This window comes from Podarcis tiliguerta (genome assembly GCF_965153285.1).
Source record: "Podarcis tiliguerta genome assembly, chromosome: 2".
NCBI classification, from domain to species: Eukaryota; Metazoa; Chordata; class Lepidosauria; order Squamata; family Lacertidae; genus Podarcis; species Podarcis tiliguerta.
Window position 1 is genome coordinate 106,984,493 of NC_139535.1, and position 16,834 is coordinate 107,001,326.

The 16,834-nt window shown below is 49.8% G+C and overlaps 1 protein-coding gene across 3 annotated transcripts in view; it reads right to left on the minus strand.

Moving 5' to 3' along the window:
* ASIC1 (acid sensing ion channel subunit 1) overlaps positions 1 to 15,428 on the minus strand; it is a 211,875-nt gene extending 196,447 nt beyond the window's left edge. Inside the window, exons 1-3 of one of the 3 annotated variants that reach the window (XM_083427642.1) lie at positions 14,751 to 15,428; positions 13,849 to 14,221; positions 6,878 to 7,073 (exon numbers count right to left, since the gene is read on the minus strand). In XM_083427642.1, the coding sequence (XP_083283768.1) occupies positions 6,878 to 7,073; positions 13,849 to 14,213 (561 nt within the window). In that variant the 5' untranslated portion in view covers positions 14,214 to 14,221; positions 14,751 to 15,428. Of the gene's footprint in view, positions 1 to 6,877; positions 7,074 to 13,848; positions 14,443 to 14,750 lie in introns of those variants that run through there. The other 2 variants (XM_083427640.1, XM_083427641.1) reach the window with 2 other exon arrangements.
* Between the last annotated feature and the right edge of the window lie 1,406 nt (positions 15,429 to 16,834).

Genomic DNA, 16,834 nt, shown 5'->3' on the forward strand with positions numbered 1-16,834 from the left:
TGCTCTGAAATGGTTAAGAGAGAATTGCAAAAGCTCCTGGCTCACATTTAGGGGAAGGAGTTTGGGGCCCTTGCTCCTACTGATCTGACCCCATAGCTACCAACAGCTTCTGGTTCTGCTCTTCCTCTCAGCTAAGACATTCCCATCGCTCTTTTATTTTGTAAAATAAGTCGAGATGCCGCCGTTTCTCCTTAAAACGGTGCCTCAAAGCGGCTTGCGACAAAGCAAACGGCACACAATGACATCAATTAAACAGAATAAAAGCCAGGAGCAGAACAAAACAAAGCATAATCAACACAGGGAGATTAAACTTCAAACCGAAACAAAAAGCAATTTTTAAAAAATGCAGGGAGCTGCTTGATACAGAGTCAGAACATCGGTTTATCTAGCTCTGTACTGCTATTGAAATGAATGGCAGAAACCTTGGGGCAGGAGTCCTTCCCAGCCCTACCGGGGATCTTTTGCATGGAAAGCAAATGCTTTGCCACTGAGCTACAGTTCTCCTTCGAGTCTTAGCAGGGTGGGGGCCAACTGAGCCCTTCTAGAGGGGGGAGTTCCACAACCTGGGTGCCACAACTGAAAAGGCCCTGCCTTGTGCCTCTGAAGAGGAATGGAACACATTGCAGGGTCTCCGATGTTCAGTGCAGAGAGGGAGCATGATTTGAATGGGAAGAGGCTAGAGCAGGGCAATATCTGGTTTTCAACACTGCGATCTATCACCAGCCTGAACATCACGATATACCAATATATCACAATGCCTGAAATAAGGGTGGAGCTATGCAGAGGCACTGGCTGGCTTCACGGTTTTTCCCGCATCGTGATTTTTGCTGGCGCCTGCTCTTGGGACTCGCTGCCTCCTGCAGGAGGGAAGGGATTGCTGAGCAGGCAGAGTTAACAGGGGCAGCAGGAATCGAGAGACGCATTGGCTGGCTTCACGGTTTTCCCCACATTGTGATTTCCGCATAGCACACACACACAAACACATCATGATTCACAAAACAGTGGTACCTCGGGATGTGAATGGGATCCGTTCCAGAGCCCCGTTCGCATTCTGAGCAGAATGCAACCTGCGCCTGTGCATGTCGCAATTCACCGCTTTTGCACATGCACATGACGTCATTTTGAGCCTCTGCGCATGCACGAGCAGCGAAACCCAGAAGTAACCTGTTCCATGACTTCTGGGTCGCCGCGGAACGCAACCTGAAAATGCTCAACCTGAAGCATATTTAACCCGAGATATGACTGTACAGTGTACCTTGATTTTTTAACATAATCCGTTCCAGAAGACCGTTCAAGTTCTGAAATGTTCGAAAACCGAAAACTCAACAACCGACAGCTAGGCCTCAGGATCTCGCACTCAGCAGGAGCTGGGTGGCATGTTCGACTTCCGAGGCGTGTTCGAAAACCGAAACACTTACTTCCAGGTTTATGGCGTTCGTAAACTGAAATGTTCGTCAACGGAGACGTTTGAAAACCAAGGTAGCACTGCATATTGCCAGGTCAAAAATTATGAAACCAGTATCACAATACACTGGTACCTTGGTACTCGAACGGCTTAGCTCCCAAACGATGCAAACCCGGAAGTAAGTGCTCTGGTTTATGAACTTTTTTTGGAAGCCGAACGTCCGACACGGCTTCCGCTTGAGTGCAGGAAGCTCCTGCAGCCAATTGGAAGCCGTGCCTTGGTTTTTGAATGGTTTCGGGAGTCAAATGGACTCCCGGAAAAGATTAGGTTCAAGAACCAGGGAACCACTGTAGAGACTTCAAATCGATTTATCGCCCAACCCTAGAAGAATCTGCCCTCCATGCCAGGGGGACTCTGGTCCCACTGCCTTGCCAGAGTAGTGCATGCTCTGGTTATCTCCCGCTTGGACTACTGCAATGCGCTCTACGTGACGCTACCTTTGAAGGTGACCTGGGAACTACAACTAATCCAGAACGCGGCAGCCAGACTGGTGACTGGGAGCGGCCGCCGAGACCATATAACACCGGTCTTGAAAGACCTACATTGGCTCCCAGCACAATTCAAAGTGTTGGTGCTGACCTTTAAAGCCCTAAACGGCCTCGGTCCAGAATATCTGAAGGAGCGTCTCCACCCCCATCGTTCTACCCAGACACTGAGGTCCAGCACCGAGGGCCTTCTGGCAGTTCCCTCACTGCGAGAAGCCAAGTTACAGGGAACCAGGCAGAGGGCCTTCTTGGTGGTGGCGCCCCCCCTGTGGAACGCCCTCCCACCAGATGTCAAAGAGAACAACAACTACCAGACTTTTAGAAGACATCTGAAGGCAGCCCTGTTTAGGGAAGCTTTTAATGTTTGATGTATTACAGTATTTTAATATTTTTTTGGAAGCCGCCCAGAGTGGCTGGGGAAGCCCAGCCAGATGGGCGGGGTATAAATAATAAATTATTATTATTATTATTAGTAGTAGTAGTAGTAGTAGTAGTATAGGCGTGTTTACCCGGGGCTCCAAGCTAGCCACCAACAGTCCTTCCATGGCTGCACATGGAGGTTCATTGTGAAAAAGTCTCAGCCCCACTGCTTTGTAGACAGCCAGAACCATGCTACTGCTGAATGTAATCACAGCCAGGAGAAACCGGTGGTAGCAGCTGTACAGCAAGGGTGATCTAACCACTCAGGACGCTGAAAGTATGGGATCTCTTGTCCACTTTTCCGCATGCAAGCCTACAACCGGTGTAGTATTCTGCCTCCTCTCCAGCACAGAAGACTTTTGCTCCTTCAGGGTATATTCTCCCTAAATACGGGCATCTAATTCCTCAAGCCACAAGGAAGAAGGCATATTTCTGCTATTGCACCACATTAGTGCAGAGATCAAGACTGCACTCAGCACTCAGTAACCAGAAAGAGACAACAGATCAGACATGTCTTTTCCTTTTCAATTTTTTTTTTTTAAGAAGCCCTTGGGGAAATAAAAGCAGGCTTGATTGCTGGGGAAATCTTGAAAGCCAGCAAGGAGATCCATCACCCCAGTGGTAGGACAGTGCTGCACAACATAACACCCCCCCCCCCCAAATTTTTCTCTGCCCCGGGTCAAATTCTGGTCCATGCCCATGTAGTCATCTCCCACCTTGACTGTTGCAGCAACCTCAACTTCAGACTTCCTCGTTCCCTCCGTCATCTCGCTTCTATTCCAAACCCTGCTGTCAAAAATATTTACCTCTCTTGTCACTCAGAGCATGTGATGTTCCTTTTGGTGCCTTTTGTTGGCTTCCCATCCCCTTTGGGGTCCTTGTCCTTACATTTAAAGAGATCCGTGGCCTTGCCCCACCTTGCTCCCTTCTGCCTCTTTTGTTTTCCCTCTTTATATTCCTGCTCCTTTATATTCTCTTTACGTCTCTCCTCCAGCTCTCTCACCTTCTCCGCCTACTGAAGGTCTCTTCCCGCTTTCTCAAAGGATCTCTGCCTGTTCCCCCTTGCTGCTCCTTACATGCGCAGCTGCCTCTCTGTGATGTGTACATGGCACCACCGCCCTCCCTTCCTTCAGATCCATCCTCCTCAAGCCCCACTTTCCCCACACAGGCCTTTGACTTATCCTCTTCATCTCCATTCCCAGTTATAAACAAGGTTCAGGTAACAACAGCTCACGTTTCGCTTTCCCTCCCTGTATTGTTTCCAACTACCTCGGTTCTCAAACGCCTTGGTTCTCAAACTCTGAAAACCTGGAAGTAAGTTCCAGTTTTCGAACGTTTTTTGGAAGCTGAACATTCAATGCGGCTGTCAGTTATTGTTTCCGGGGCACCTGCACCAATCAGAAGCTGTGCCTTGGTTACTGAACATTTCAGAAGTCAAATGGGCTTCCGGAACTGATTCAGTTTGGCACTTTTGTTTTTGCTATTTATTTTGTGTTTTTGTTTTTGAGGCTTTTTCAATTAATTTTTGTGACTGTGTGGAACCCAGTTCAGCTACTGATTGATTGATTGATTGTGTGACTGCGGAAATGGATAAAAGTCCCCCATCCAAACAATGACTATCATCAGTGCAGGTAAGAAAAACAATTATTTTTAATTTTTATCATCTACGATACCATCTTATTTATTTTATAGTACAGTACATTGATAATTGCTTTCATTTTATGGATCAATGGGCTCGTTAGATAGTAAAATTCATGTTAAATTGCTGTTTTAGGGGTTGTTTTTAAAAGTCTGGAACGGATTAATTCGTTTTGCATTACTTTCTATGGAAAAGTCCGCCTTGGTTTTGGAACGCTTTGGTTTTGGAACGGACTTATGGAACGTATTAAGTTTTAGAACCAAGGTACCACTGTATCTGTAAGTTTTAGTTTATAAGCTCTATAAACAGATACCCATCTCTGTTGCCCAGTACTATTTTCTAGAAAAAGAGGTGCCAGAACTCACCATGAACACCTCTCTCATTCTCTTAGAATGGCAATAGCACCCACCTGAGTTCCGGCGAGTTCCTGCTTAAAAAGAAGCAATGCCACGGTGTTGCCTATATAATCCTGAAAGGTACCACACACACTGACAGCCCAAGACATTTTGCCACCTGAGGTGAACCACAAAATGGCGTCCTCCCTGCCAGGGAAGAAGGGGTGACTGAGGATCTACATCAGGAACAAGGGAGGAATAAAGGCCCACATCGGGATCTGCTGTCCCTGTTGATCTTGCTGTCTGAGGCAGTCGCGTCAGCTTGCCTCACAGGTGAGCTGGCCCTCAAGCCCAGTCTCCCTCTCTCTCATTGCAAAACAATTATTGCCAAACAAACGCAGACAACTTTGTTCAATTTACATACTTGATACTTCCAGCTCCATTATGGGAAGTGGAATCCCAGGCAAGCCCTTCGTGGCAAAAAGCTATCTGGAAAACCCACCTGCAACCAGCCAGAAATTAGGAATGGAATATCATGAGACACTTAATCTCAGGGTTGTGTGTTTGAGCCCCACATTGGGGATTCCTACATTGGGGGGTAGACTAGATGTCCCTCATGGTCCCAACTCTACAGTTCTAAGATTCTGTGCAGCCATCTCTTACTGAGTTAGCCCATCCAGCTCAGTATTGTCAACAGTTGCTGAAAGTACTGTAGCTCTCCAGGGTTTCAAGATTGGAGTCTCTCCTTGTCCTTCTTGAAGGTGCCAGCGACTGAACCTGGGACCTTCCGCACAAAAATGCCACACCATGGAGCTACGACCCAGTATAAACCATTGGTTACTTTTAGTGCAGAGTTTAGAGACCCCTAGCTATACCATATAGACCATGTGGACCATATGGACCATAAAGAAGGCTGATCGCTGAAGAATTGATGCTTTTGAATTATGGTGCTGGAGGAGACTCTTGAGAGTCCCATGGACTGCAAGAAGATCAAACCGATCCATTCTGAAGGAAATCAGCCCTGAGTGCTCACTGGAAGGACAGATCCTGAAGCTGAGGCTCCAATACTTTGGCCACCTCATGAGAAGAGAAGACTCCCTGGAAAACACCCTGATGTCAGGAAAGATGGAGGGCACAAGGAGAAGGGGACGACAGAGGACGAGATGGTTGGACAGTGTTCTCGAAGCTACCAGCATGAGTTTGACCAAACTGCGGGAGGCAGTGGAAGACAGGAGGGCCTGGCGTGCTCTGGTCCATGGGGCCATGAAGAGACAGACACGACTAAACAACAGCAAGCTATAAGGTTTGCATCCTAACCCTTCCTCTTAACCCAGTTTGTGCATCTGATTGGATCAAATGGATGATCAATGGGCTGAGTATGCTGCTTGAGGATGCTGGTGCCCACATCCCTGTCACTTTCAGACTTTATTTTTTCTCTCTGTAGTCCTCCTGTGGGGGTACCAATATATTTTAGCAGTCACATAATTCTGCCTCTTCCCCTGCTCTCATTAAAAACAAAACTCCCTTGCTAGGGAGATTGAGCCATTATTGCAACTGTCCATCTTGAGGTGGAGCTTTTAAGTGACTTGGTGGCTACACTCACAACAACAGAAGCCTCCCTATAGTTTTTGTGCTGCTTTCCTCTAGGTTGAGGCAAACAAGCCCTGTCAGTCTGACGCAAAAGAAGCCACAAATCGGGCTGGCTGCCCTTCCGTTTCCCCCCAATCGCATCCGAGGCACATTGCGAGATCCTCCGCCCGGTAGCCGTCTTCCAGATCTGATAAAGCATCGCACGCAACGCAAGCCCATCCGCTTAAAAGCTCACATGAGTCACCACAACAATCCAATAGCACCGAGCATCAAAATAATTCAGATGGTGAACAGACAGGCATGGTGCAAACCCCATTCCATATCAAGAGATATACAAATCTTCAGCTGGGAGAGGCCCTCGTAGCAACGAGCCTCTGCCCACAGGCCTTGTGATGTCAAGGCCGAGCGAAGAGAAGGCAAGCAATGCTCAGTTTCCCTCACAGGACTTTTTCTCCAACATCTTATTGGGACTGGGGAGGGGAGAATCAAGGCATCTCTAAATCTTGTTGTGGTATCCACAAAGACAGAAATCCCCGCATCAGCACACAAACAAACTCTTCAGAAATCTTAAATGTCCACCACAAGGCCTCAATATGTCCACACAGCTGCCACAGACACAATCAACTCAGGTTTAATGCACACATCCCAAGACTCCAGCAAGGTCTCAGCTCTGCTGAAAAGAACGAGGAAATCTGCTATAGGCCCTGACTGACTTCGGTCCTTTGTACATGGTTTGTGTCCCTCTGCCCACCAGAGATAACACGCTTGTTGTATATACACGCTCTCTTACTCTTGACAGATTTTGGCCTCTGTTTCATCTCACCTGCCATGGACAGACTTTCCCTCCCCACCCAACACGAGCACCAAGCCATGTCTACCAGCAGTTTCACAGCAGTCAAAGCCTTTCGCTTTCCAGAGACTGGATCCGAGAAAGGCGACTCACCACTTTGAAGTCACTGGGGTCACACGGCGTCCCACGGAACGTGCAGGCGAGCAGCATTTCCTGGATGTCGTGGCCGGCTCGGTCGGAGAATTCCCGCATGTTGAAGGGTTTCGGCTTGAAGTTGCGGAAATTAGCCTTCTCCTGGAGGATCTCTAGCTGCTTCTCGTCAGCCATTTGGGTGTCTGGGATTTCGTACCTGAAGGAAAACGCACAGCTCAGTCCCAAGCAGTGGCGTAGCGTGGGGGGGGTGCAGGGGGGCCCCGGCTGCACCGGGCGCAACAACGGGGAGGGGGTGCGAGCTCACACTCGCAGCTCTCTGCCCCTACCTGGCTCCATGGGTTAGGGGGTGCAAATTAATTGCCTTGCCCCGGGTGCTGACAACCCATGCTACACCACTGGTCCCAAGGGGAGAAATGGGTCCATTCGAGTCTCCCCGTTTGCTGGGTTGTTTGCTATGTCCACAGGGAGCCACCATGCCCTCTGGTGTCCCTGTGCAAGAGAGGAGCAGACAGAGGGCAGTCTAGGAGCGCTGCAACGTGGAAGGGTAGGGTCTGAAGTATTCTGGGACATTGCCATTACAGGCAATCGACTGTGAGAAGCTTGCAGCACACAGACATATGTGCAATTAAAGCATGGTGTAATTAAAGCACCGTGTTACCTCTGAGATAATATGCAACGGGTCTCAATTCCTTCCAAGAGCAGTCTGGCATTCTCAAGACTATGCTGTTACTTTTCTCTTTAAAAACTGTAACTGCAACTTGCAAAGGTATAACATCTGGGTGGGTTGGTTTTTTTACATGAGTAACAGGAATGAAGGCAAAAAATGTGGTGGGGTTTTCTTTCTCCTTCCCCCAAACATTTATTTTCTTTCTTTCTTTTTTAGTTAGAGCTTTTTTTATAATACAGTGGTACCTCGGGTTAAGTACTTAATTCGTTCCGGAGGTCCGTTCTTAACCTGAAACTGTTCTTAACCTGAAGCACTACTTAAGCTAATGGGGCCTCCTGCTGCCGCCATGCCACCGGAGCACGATTTCTGTTCTTATCCTGAAGCATAGTTCTTAACCTGAAGCACTATTTCTGGGTTAGAGGAGTCTGTAACCTGAAGCATATGTAACCCGAGGTACCACTGTAAAATATATGCATGTTTGCTTAAATCTATGCCAGCTGTGGAATTTTCTGCACCTGATGGAAAATTTGGGTTATTTTGGCTTAGGTTTGTTTAAATTATTATTAATTGCAAACCAACTAAATCCCGGCATATGGATCAGAAAGAAATTTGGCTTGGCAATTTGCACTTCTTGAAACAGTTTGTGAACCAAAATGCAGCCATCCTCTGACCTTCACACTTCTCCAACTTTTGCAGTGTGGTTCTCCAGGAGCAGCAACAACAAAATGTGTTTTTAAGGTTTGATATTTTACTATGTTTTATATATGCTGTAAACTGCCCAGAGTGGCTGGGGAAACCAAGCAGGGTATATATTAAAAACATATGATTACAAAGATGCATACATCAGGTGACTGTGTGCATAAAAATGCATATATTCATGAAAACATGCAAACAATACGTTATCTTTAGGGAAATGGCTTGCAAAAAGATGTCATTTTGGAGAAAAGTGAACTAGACTGCTAACTGACTTTTGCGAAGACTTCGCAAACTAAAGTAGAGATGTGGAGAACCAAACTTAAGATTAGAAAAATAAGAATCCAAAATTGACAGATTCACCCATGTCTACCGCTCTGCCTAAGGACTCTAAGTATTTCACACCTTTCGCTTTCCCTAACATGGGCGCATCTGCCCAGAGCTCAGGTTCATTTCTGGCACATGAAATCTGTGGGAGAATTCAAGCATCCCCTTTGTGGTATGGGATGAGCCGCATCCTTATGGACAACTACGATGTCAGTAGGGCACGTAATGGAGGAATTCAGTAGTGGGTGGGGCCAGTGACATCTGCAAATGTAGCATATGGATTGGCCTAAGGAGCCTATATGGTGGTGCTGTGGGTGAAACCACAGAGCCTAGGACTTGCCGATCAGAAGGTCGGCAGTTCGAATCCCCGTGATGGGGTGAGCTCCCGTTGCTTGGTCCCTGCTCCTGCCAACCTAGCAGTTCAAAAGCACATCAAAGTGCAAGTAGATAAATGGGTACCGCTCCGGCGGGAAGGTAAATGGCGTTTCCGTGCACTGCTCTGGTTCGCCAGAAGAGGCTTAGTCATGCTGGCCACATGACCTGGAAGCTGTACACCGGCTCCCTCGGCCGATAAAACAAGATGAGCGCCGCAACCCCAGAGTCAGTCATGACTGGACCTAATGGTCAGGGGTCCCTTTACCTTTAAGGAGCCTATGTGAATGACGACACATAATTTGGCTTCTATTGTTATTCTCACACAATTCCTGAAAGAGCCAGATTCAGGACTGTGCCAACATCTCAGATCTTGAAGCCCACTAAGCATGGCTTGTCCCTGGAATGTGGTGGTTGCTATTTTTCTTGTTGCTAACCCGTGTGTAAAAGTCATTTCTTTCTTTCTTTGTGGAAAGCGGTGAATGTTTTGGGTTGGTTTTTTAAAAAAACAAATGATATGTCAAGGCTACTTTATTGATATCTGGCTCTTACATCCAAAATGTCCCTTTGCAGAATCTGTTTTATTAACATGTCTGCAAAAGTACAGGTAACCTTCTGTTTATTTTATTCCAACGGCAATAATGTGCTCCACACAGTTGTTGCTCTCCACTTCCCTTGTGTGTTGTTGTGTTTCAAAACTTAAATGCATCTTTTAAAAAATAAAACATTCTTCTTCAACCAGGCCTTTGGGTGATCAATATTCCACAGCCTTTTAAAGGCAGCTGTGGAAAGGGGAGGGGCTTATTGTTTTGTTGTTTGGGTTTTGTAATGGTTCTAGGGGTTGCTCGTGCGTAAATCGGCACCACACCTGGATGGGTTGCCTGAGTGAACCCTTTCTGTCCGGACAGCCACTCGCCCGTGGCTGTCTCAATCGCTGGCAGAATCCATCAGTGGGCGTTTCTTGAACTTCTTCCAGCATAGAAGTTCTTTGATGCCTAGTCTCCGCCTACTCTCCCTGCGCGGAAGCCTTCTGCGCAGGGAGGGTGTGGGCATCGGAGGACCCGTGCTCTCCCCGCTGGTCCCCGGCGAGGAGTCTTGGAGCCACCTCGCCGATTCCCCCACCTGCCCCCCTTCTCCACTGGTGCTACACTGATTTCCTTCCCCAGAAGATGTGCTGCTTCTCTCCCTCCCGGGACGCTCTCCGGAATCCCTCTGGAGCCCTCCCTCTCCCTCTGGCTCCGATGGCAGTTCCCTGACAGGTTTAATTATTTACTGTGTTTCATCTTGTGTCTTATTCTGCCCCGAGATCTCTTGAAGAAGGGTGGTACATAAATTTAACAAATAATAAAATAGTAGTCAATAAAAATAAATGATATGCCAGAAGACTGGGAAGTTCCTGGAGCAGACAGGCACAGAGGAATAGCCTGGAGGCAGTGGGGCAACTGGGAAACTTTAGATCCTGGACAAAAAAGGATCTTATGGGATGGCCTCTCTTTAGGCCACAGGTTGCCAACATGCGCCCTGTGATTGTACATGTGTCCATAGAGGCCTTCCCTGGTGCCCACAAGGCCTCCTGCCCTCCTCCCATTGAAATTAGACTTGAAAGAATGCTGTTGCAGTATTCGAGGAACTTCAGTAATAGTTGCAAGGTAGATATAAGAAATTAGATATATTAAGAAAAAGTTTAATTATGATAAAAGTGTGTATTGGCAATAAGTAATATGAAATTGAAATATGGAATAGATGGGAGGTTAGGTCTTTAGTGTCAAGACCAATATATGTTTTATTGTTTGTTAAGAAAATTATGTGTCTGTGGTTATTCCTGTGTGTAATTTGGTATTTGTGGTTTTTCTTTTTTCTTGCTGTATCAATAAAAAATTTAAAAAATAAATAAAAAAGGGGGGGAAAGGAAATTAGACTTGAAAGAAATATTCCATTGTAGGCAATATTGCAGAGTGCAGGCTGTGCTTGGTTGTTGTTGTTGTTGTGTGTTGTGTGTGTGTGTGTCTGCTGCCCACAACAGTTCTCCAGTTTGCAAAGGTGCCTGAGGGCTCCAAAAGGTTGGCAACCCCCGTTTTGGATGGTACTAAACTTATTGCAAACTCTGGCAAGTCAGTCCTGCTGCACTGGGGAACCCGCCTGCTCCTTCAGCTCAGTGGGGTCCTAGCCTTTTGCACCTTCAAATCCATCCCACCGTTACCTAGAACGAGTTGTCCATTTATTCATAGAGTGCAGCTGATCTCGGAAGTTTTTATCAGCCAGCAGTACAGGGCTGGCTGACTGGCTAACCCAATTCCAAGGACCAGGAGGTTTCTAGGTTATGATGACAGAGTCTCAAGCTGCCTGCAATAAGCTCCTCCTCCTACCAGTGGCCCTAGTGGTTCAAGGACCAGGGAATCAGAATCTGTCCCGCAGCGCCTGATAGAAATAAAAGGTACCACTTTCAGAGATGGCTAGGACCAGCCACAAAACTACTCAGATGTTACGCAAAATAAAATAAACCCAGTTCTCCAACCCAAAATCTCAAATCAAGCAAATTTGACAAGGCATGTGTACATTTTGCTTACTTTGCATAAACATGATTAATTGTGTGCAGTGTTCTGCATCACACACTGGATCGTAATTTGAAATATTTTTGCATGGAGCTGTGCATTGGGAGAAAGATGCAGCAGGCAAGTTGCATGGCTGGAGGAATATAACTGGAACCCACGGGAGTAGGCAGAGTGAGACCAGCAATGATCACAGGCCTTGGGACTTCACATTGCCGGCTTTTCACAAGACCTCACGATCATTAAGGCTGGATGGAGAGATGTGGCTCCACCCCCACCCCCAATATTACTTTACTACAATTCTCAGAAATCCAGATTCATCACCAGATGGCACATTTTGCACATAAAGAACTGCATTAGAGAACCATCGCTTCAAACATGTGCACACACAGCCTGCTGCTTCTTCCTTGCTAAAACCCCCTTGCCAAGAAATAATCGCAAAAAGAAGGGCATTGCTTAAGTTACTTTCGTAGACCAGGAAGCCAGAAAGCTGAGCCCCACTACTTGAGACAACAGCTGCCAAGCCCAGTCAAAAACTGTGGACTTCTGTTCCAGAGACCATGAACATCTAGAGAGACAAGCCGGGAGGAACAGCATTCTTTTAGCTTGCTGGTCCATTTTGATTTGGCCACTGCTGGAAGTAGAATGGATCAGACCATCGGCCTAACCCTGGGCAGCTGTTGCCTACAAAATGGCTAATTTTAACTTATGGGTTGTGCTGGCACAAGATGTAGAAACAGCAAATAGCTTAGACAGCTCGGGGTGAGGAAAGAGGAGAGTTATTAAACAAATGCACAGAGGAGACGTCTATCACAGCTATTAGCTCTGATGGCTAAATAGACCCTCCATGTTCAGCTGCAGTTATGTCACTTCATTAATACCCAAAATTTGGGCCATTGATACCAGGGATGGGCTGCTGCCTTGTAAGTTTCCCAGAAGCTTCTGGCTGGCCATGGATGGAAAAGGAACTCTGGACTAGGACTTCTTGTCCAATCCAGCTGGGCTCTTCATATGTTTCTTATGCTCTGAAACAAGAGGCCATCTGCCCAGATGTTATGGCACAGTGGCCTTTGAAATAAGGAGCAGGCTTTTAAAAAAAGGAAGCCCCATTCAAAACGGACCGTTCTGCACAACACTGCCTTTTTATACAGCCCAAGATTCTGGTCAACAACAAATCAAAAAATCAGGCACCAGGTAGGACAAGATTCTGCCATACAGAATGGATTTACAACATCCCCGTTGAGTCAGAGGGATGTGAGACTATTTGACTTAGAAACCCATGCAAACTTAGCAACAAGACTTTCCTCCCTCCCTCAGCGGTTGGGAATATAATTGGACCGCGATGCACTGCCAAGGAGTTGTGATTCTCTCCAGCAGAGGGCAGAAAGGTGCCTGGATGAGATGCAGTGAAATGCACATGGGGTTCTTCCTTAGGGTTCGTGCTCCGGAGCACTTAAGAGCAGCCACTAAAACAAGCAGAGAGAGGCTGCAGCACAGCTCTGCTACAGAGACAAGGCAAAGAAACTCCCGCTGCATAACTCCTGTGCCAGCCAGCCTTCCAGAAAACCAAACGGTCTCTTGCCCTCTCGCAAGAGCCACACACAGGTGTGAGTTTGAGTGGCCTTATCCCTGGATCTCCTTGAACACACCTGCAGGGAACTGTAAGGGATCGTGCCTGTAAGAATGCCAGGGTGGGGCCTTTTTCAGGGCCTGTCCAATTGGTCGTAAACGTTACCCTGTTCCCATAGGGACCGGCTCTGTTAAGTACCGGGAAGTGTGTGTGTGTGATGAGGCTTCAGACACAAAAGCGTGAAAAGCTGCATTGAAGGAAGGAAGCAATCAGAAGTGCAAGCAGTGCTCACAGCTGTATCCACAGTTGGGGAATAAATCAGTTTTGAAGAGTCTTAAAGGAACATGACTGAAAAAAGGGGTGCCTGGTGCCACATTGCCAGGGGTGTTTCACCCGCATGTGCAGCACTTGCAAGAAACCACATGTGCGGCATGCCCAGCGCATGCTACTGGATCTAGCCTGACGTAGGGTGTTTCTGGGCCTGCGGTGTAGCCCATGCAAGTGGCCGGGCATACAAAAATGCACATCTTGAAAGGTGTCAAGCTAGCAAATTCCAATTACAGGCAACTCCCCATTTATGCACCAGTCCGGGAACCATGCCCATAGAACACACTTTGGTGCACAAAGTCCCCCAACACACACACACACACCCCTACACATCGGGTGCACACCGTGCGAGGGCCGCAGGTGCTCTAACTGTTGAACGCCAACCCGAAGCGATTTGCGCTTGGGTGCCCCGCTCAGCGGGCACGGGGGCCCTGCGCCATCGCCCAACCGCCGCACTGGGACCTACCGACTATTGAGGAGGGCCAGCAGCTCACCAGCGTGGTACAGGTCATTCTTGGTCACCCGGCTGAAGCGGAACTCGTTGAGGTTGCAGAAGGTGACGGCCGGGAAGGTCATGTGGGAAGTGGCCACTTCGTCCAGCTTGGTGACGTGCGGGTAGAGGAAGTAGTACTGAATCCTCTCGTTGCACTCGAAGACCAGCATGGCCAAGGAGCCCAGGAAGCAAAGGGTCCAGAAGACGCGCTTGGCGAAGAAGCGCTCGTACGAGAAGATGTGCGACAGGCCGTGCAGCGTGGAATTGCTGGCGAACGCCTCGATGCTCACCGGCTGCCCGTTCTCCACCTCCTCTTCGTCCACCTTCAGGTCCATCATGGTCAGGCCTGGGACAGGGAAGGAGAAGCAGATCTGTGGGGAAAAGCGGGAGGAAAGCGGCGACGCCGGGTGAGCGCCTGCCCTCTTCGGATCCCTCCACACCTGCTCGGGAAGAGAGCGAACCCCGCCAGCTCCCCTTCCCCGCCTCCCAAGCCAAGCCGTCGTCTGGGGGAGAGGACGAGATCGACGCCGAGGCGCCCTCCCCTTCCTCTCTGGCTCTTCCCGGTTCCCGGAGAGCACCACTTCTCCCGGCTGCCCCTTTAACCCGGGGTGTGTGTGCGCGCGCGTGTGCTGGGGCTTTATTTCACCCCCGGCTCCATAATCCACTTTGGCCACCACCTCCCTCCCTGCGTATTTGTGGCGCCCCTCTGGAGGCTTCACCAGGGGCAAACAAACCTAGGGCTAGCCCCCCACTCCGCCCCCATCTCCCCAGCGTAGCCACGGCTCTGGTGTGTGGGAATCCCCCCCCCCATTCCTACCCCACCAATTCCCCTCCCCACCCCGCGCGGTCCCGCTTTACGCGCCGAGCATGCAAACCTGGAAGCAGGGCCAGCGTCGGCAGCCGGGAGCTCGCGCTCCGAGGGATGGAATGCTCGCCGGCTGGGCTGGCCGTGCGGGGCTTTTGGAGAGGCTGCGAAGCGCAAAGGCGCACGGCGAGAGCACCAAGGGTACCCGAGCCCAGGCGGCACCTGGCGGCGGCTGGGAGGAGGAGGTGGTGGTGGTGGTGGCGGCGGAGAGGATCCTCCTCCTTCTCCCTTCCTGGCTGGAATCAAAGAAAGGCGATCGGGGCCGGAAAGCAGGCAGCTGAGCGCGACTAAGCAGCGGCGGCGGCGGCGGCGCGTGTCTCGGTGCCAAAGCCAGGCATCCTCTCCCCTGGTGGCGAGCGCGGCGGCTGCTCCTCGGGGCGGGGCGGCCGAGGGAGGGAATCGCGCCGGGCTCCGAGGCAGGAGGAGGAGGATCCGCAGGAATTCGCCGCGTCCCCCACGGGAGTCAGGGCCCAAGTGGGCTGGCAGGGCTGGCTGGCCGAGCCGGGAGCCCCTGCGAGAGATCGCCGGGTGGCGGCAGCAGCGGCGAGGCTTGGGCGTCGTGCGAGTGTGTGAATGCGCGCGCCTGTGCGCGAGGAGGAGGAGGAGGAGGAGGAGAGCGGCTCGCCGCGCTTGGAGGTGCCCAATCTGGGATTGCAGGGGGCGGCGTAGGGTGTGCGCGCCGGCAGCAGGAGCTGTTGCAAGCTGAGGCCGGGGACATGTGTGTGCTAGAGAGAGCGAGAGAAAATCAGAGTCTTCCCCGCTCCCGCAGCGGCCTCCCATTCACGTTTTGTTTTTTTCTCTGAACTGATGCCAAAGTCCCGCGTCGTCGGCCTCGCTCGCGCACGCAGGGCATTCAGAGACCTATTCACGCCATCATTCATTGCGCTTCGGGAGCTCACACGAGCTGACGGTTCGCCCAACGCCGGGCATATTGTTAAATGGTGTTTCCCCGCCCCACAACCCTGGGCCACATAGAATTGTAGGTGCGTGACCCCGAGGATCATCTAGTCCAACCCCCTGCAATGCAGGAATATGCAGCTGTCCCATACGGGGATCGAACCTGCGACCTTGGCGTTATCAGCACCATGCTCTATCCAGCTGAGTTAAGGTAAAGGTAAAGGGACCCCTGAACATTAGGTCCAGTCGTGGCCAACTCTGGGGTTGCGGCGCTCATCTCGCTTTATTGGCCGAGGGAGCCGGCGTACAGCTTCCGGGTCATGTGGCCAGCATGACTAAGTCGCTTCTGGCAAAACAGAGCAGTGCACGGAAACACTATTTACCTTCCTGCAGGAGCGGTACCTATTTATCTACTTGCTTTCGAACTGCTAGGTGGGCAGGAGCAGGGACCAAGCAACGGGAGCTCACCCCATCGTGGGGGTTCGAACCGCCGACCTTCTGATCGGCAAGTCCTAGGCTCAGTGGTTTAACCCACAGCGCCACCCGCGTCCCATCCAGCTGAGTTAGCCAGGTCCAAATGTCCGTTCACTGCATCCCCAGGAAAGGTCCGATTTACACCCATGATGCAGGGCTTGCTACTAAGTATATTATATGCTGCTTTATCTTGAATAGTGTGTCTATACAATACTCCATGTACATGCACAGAGCAGGCTGGGTGTTGCATTCTGACGTTCTCACTCCAAAGTTTCAGGTTTATCCAAGAAACAAAAACCCCAGGGGTGCCAACTTGAATAAAATTTTGGGGTGGGAGCCCAGGTAAGCCTCACCCCTCATAATTGATCACACACAAATTGGTGCGCAGGCACCATTTGAATGGCAATGCCCATCAACGGGGGGGGGGGGGGGGAGGTGCCTCGGCCCCTAGGAGAGGCTCCTATGGTGTATACCTAAATATGTAATAGGCCAAGAGGTCCCTGGGCTTGCACAAGTGGCTCTTTTCATCTTCTCCCTCCCACCCTCAGTAAGAAGGGATGGTATTTGCTGTAGTGCTCAATGCCCATTAAAATGAAGGGAAGGGCTTAGGTCAGGGTAGAGTCCCTTGTTGGATCCCCAACATTTCCTAGCAGACTGGGAGTGACCCTTGTCTAGAATCATGGAGAGCTCCTGCCAGCCAGAGTAGACACTACTCCACTTATG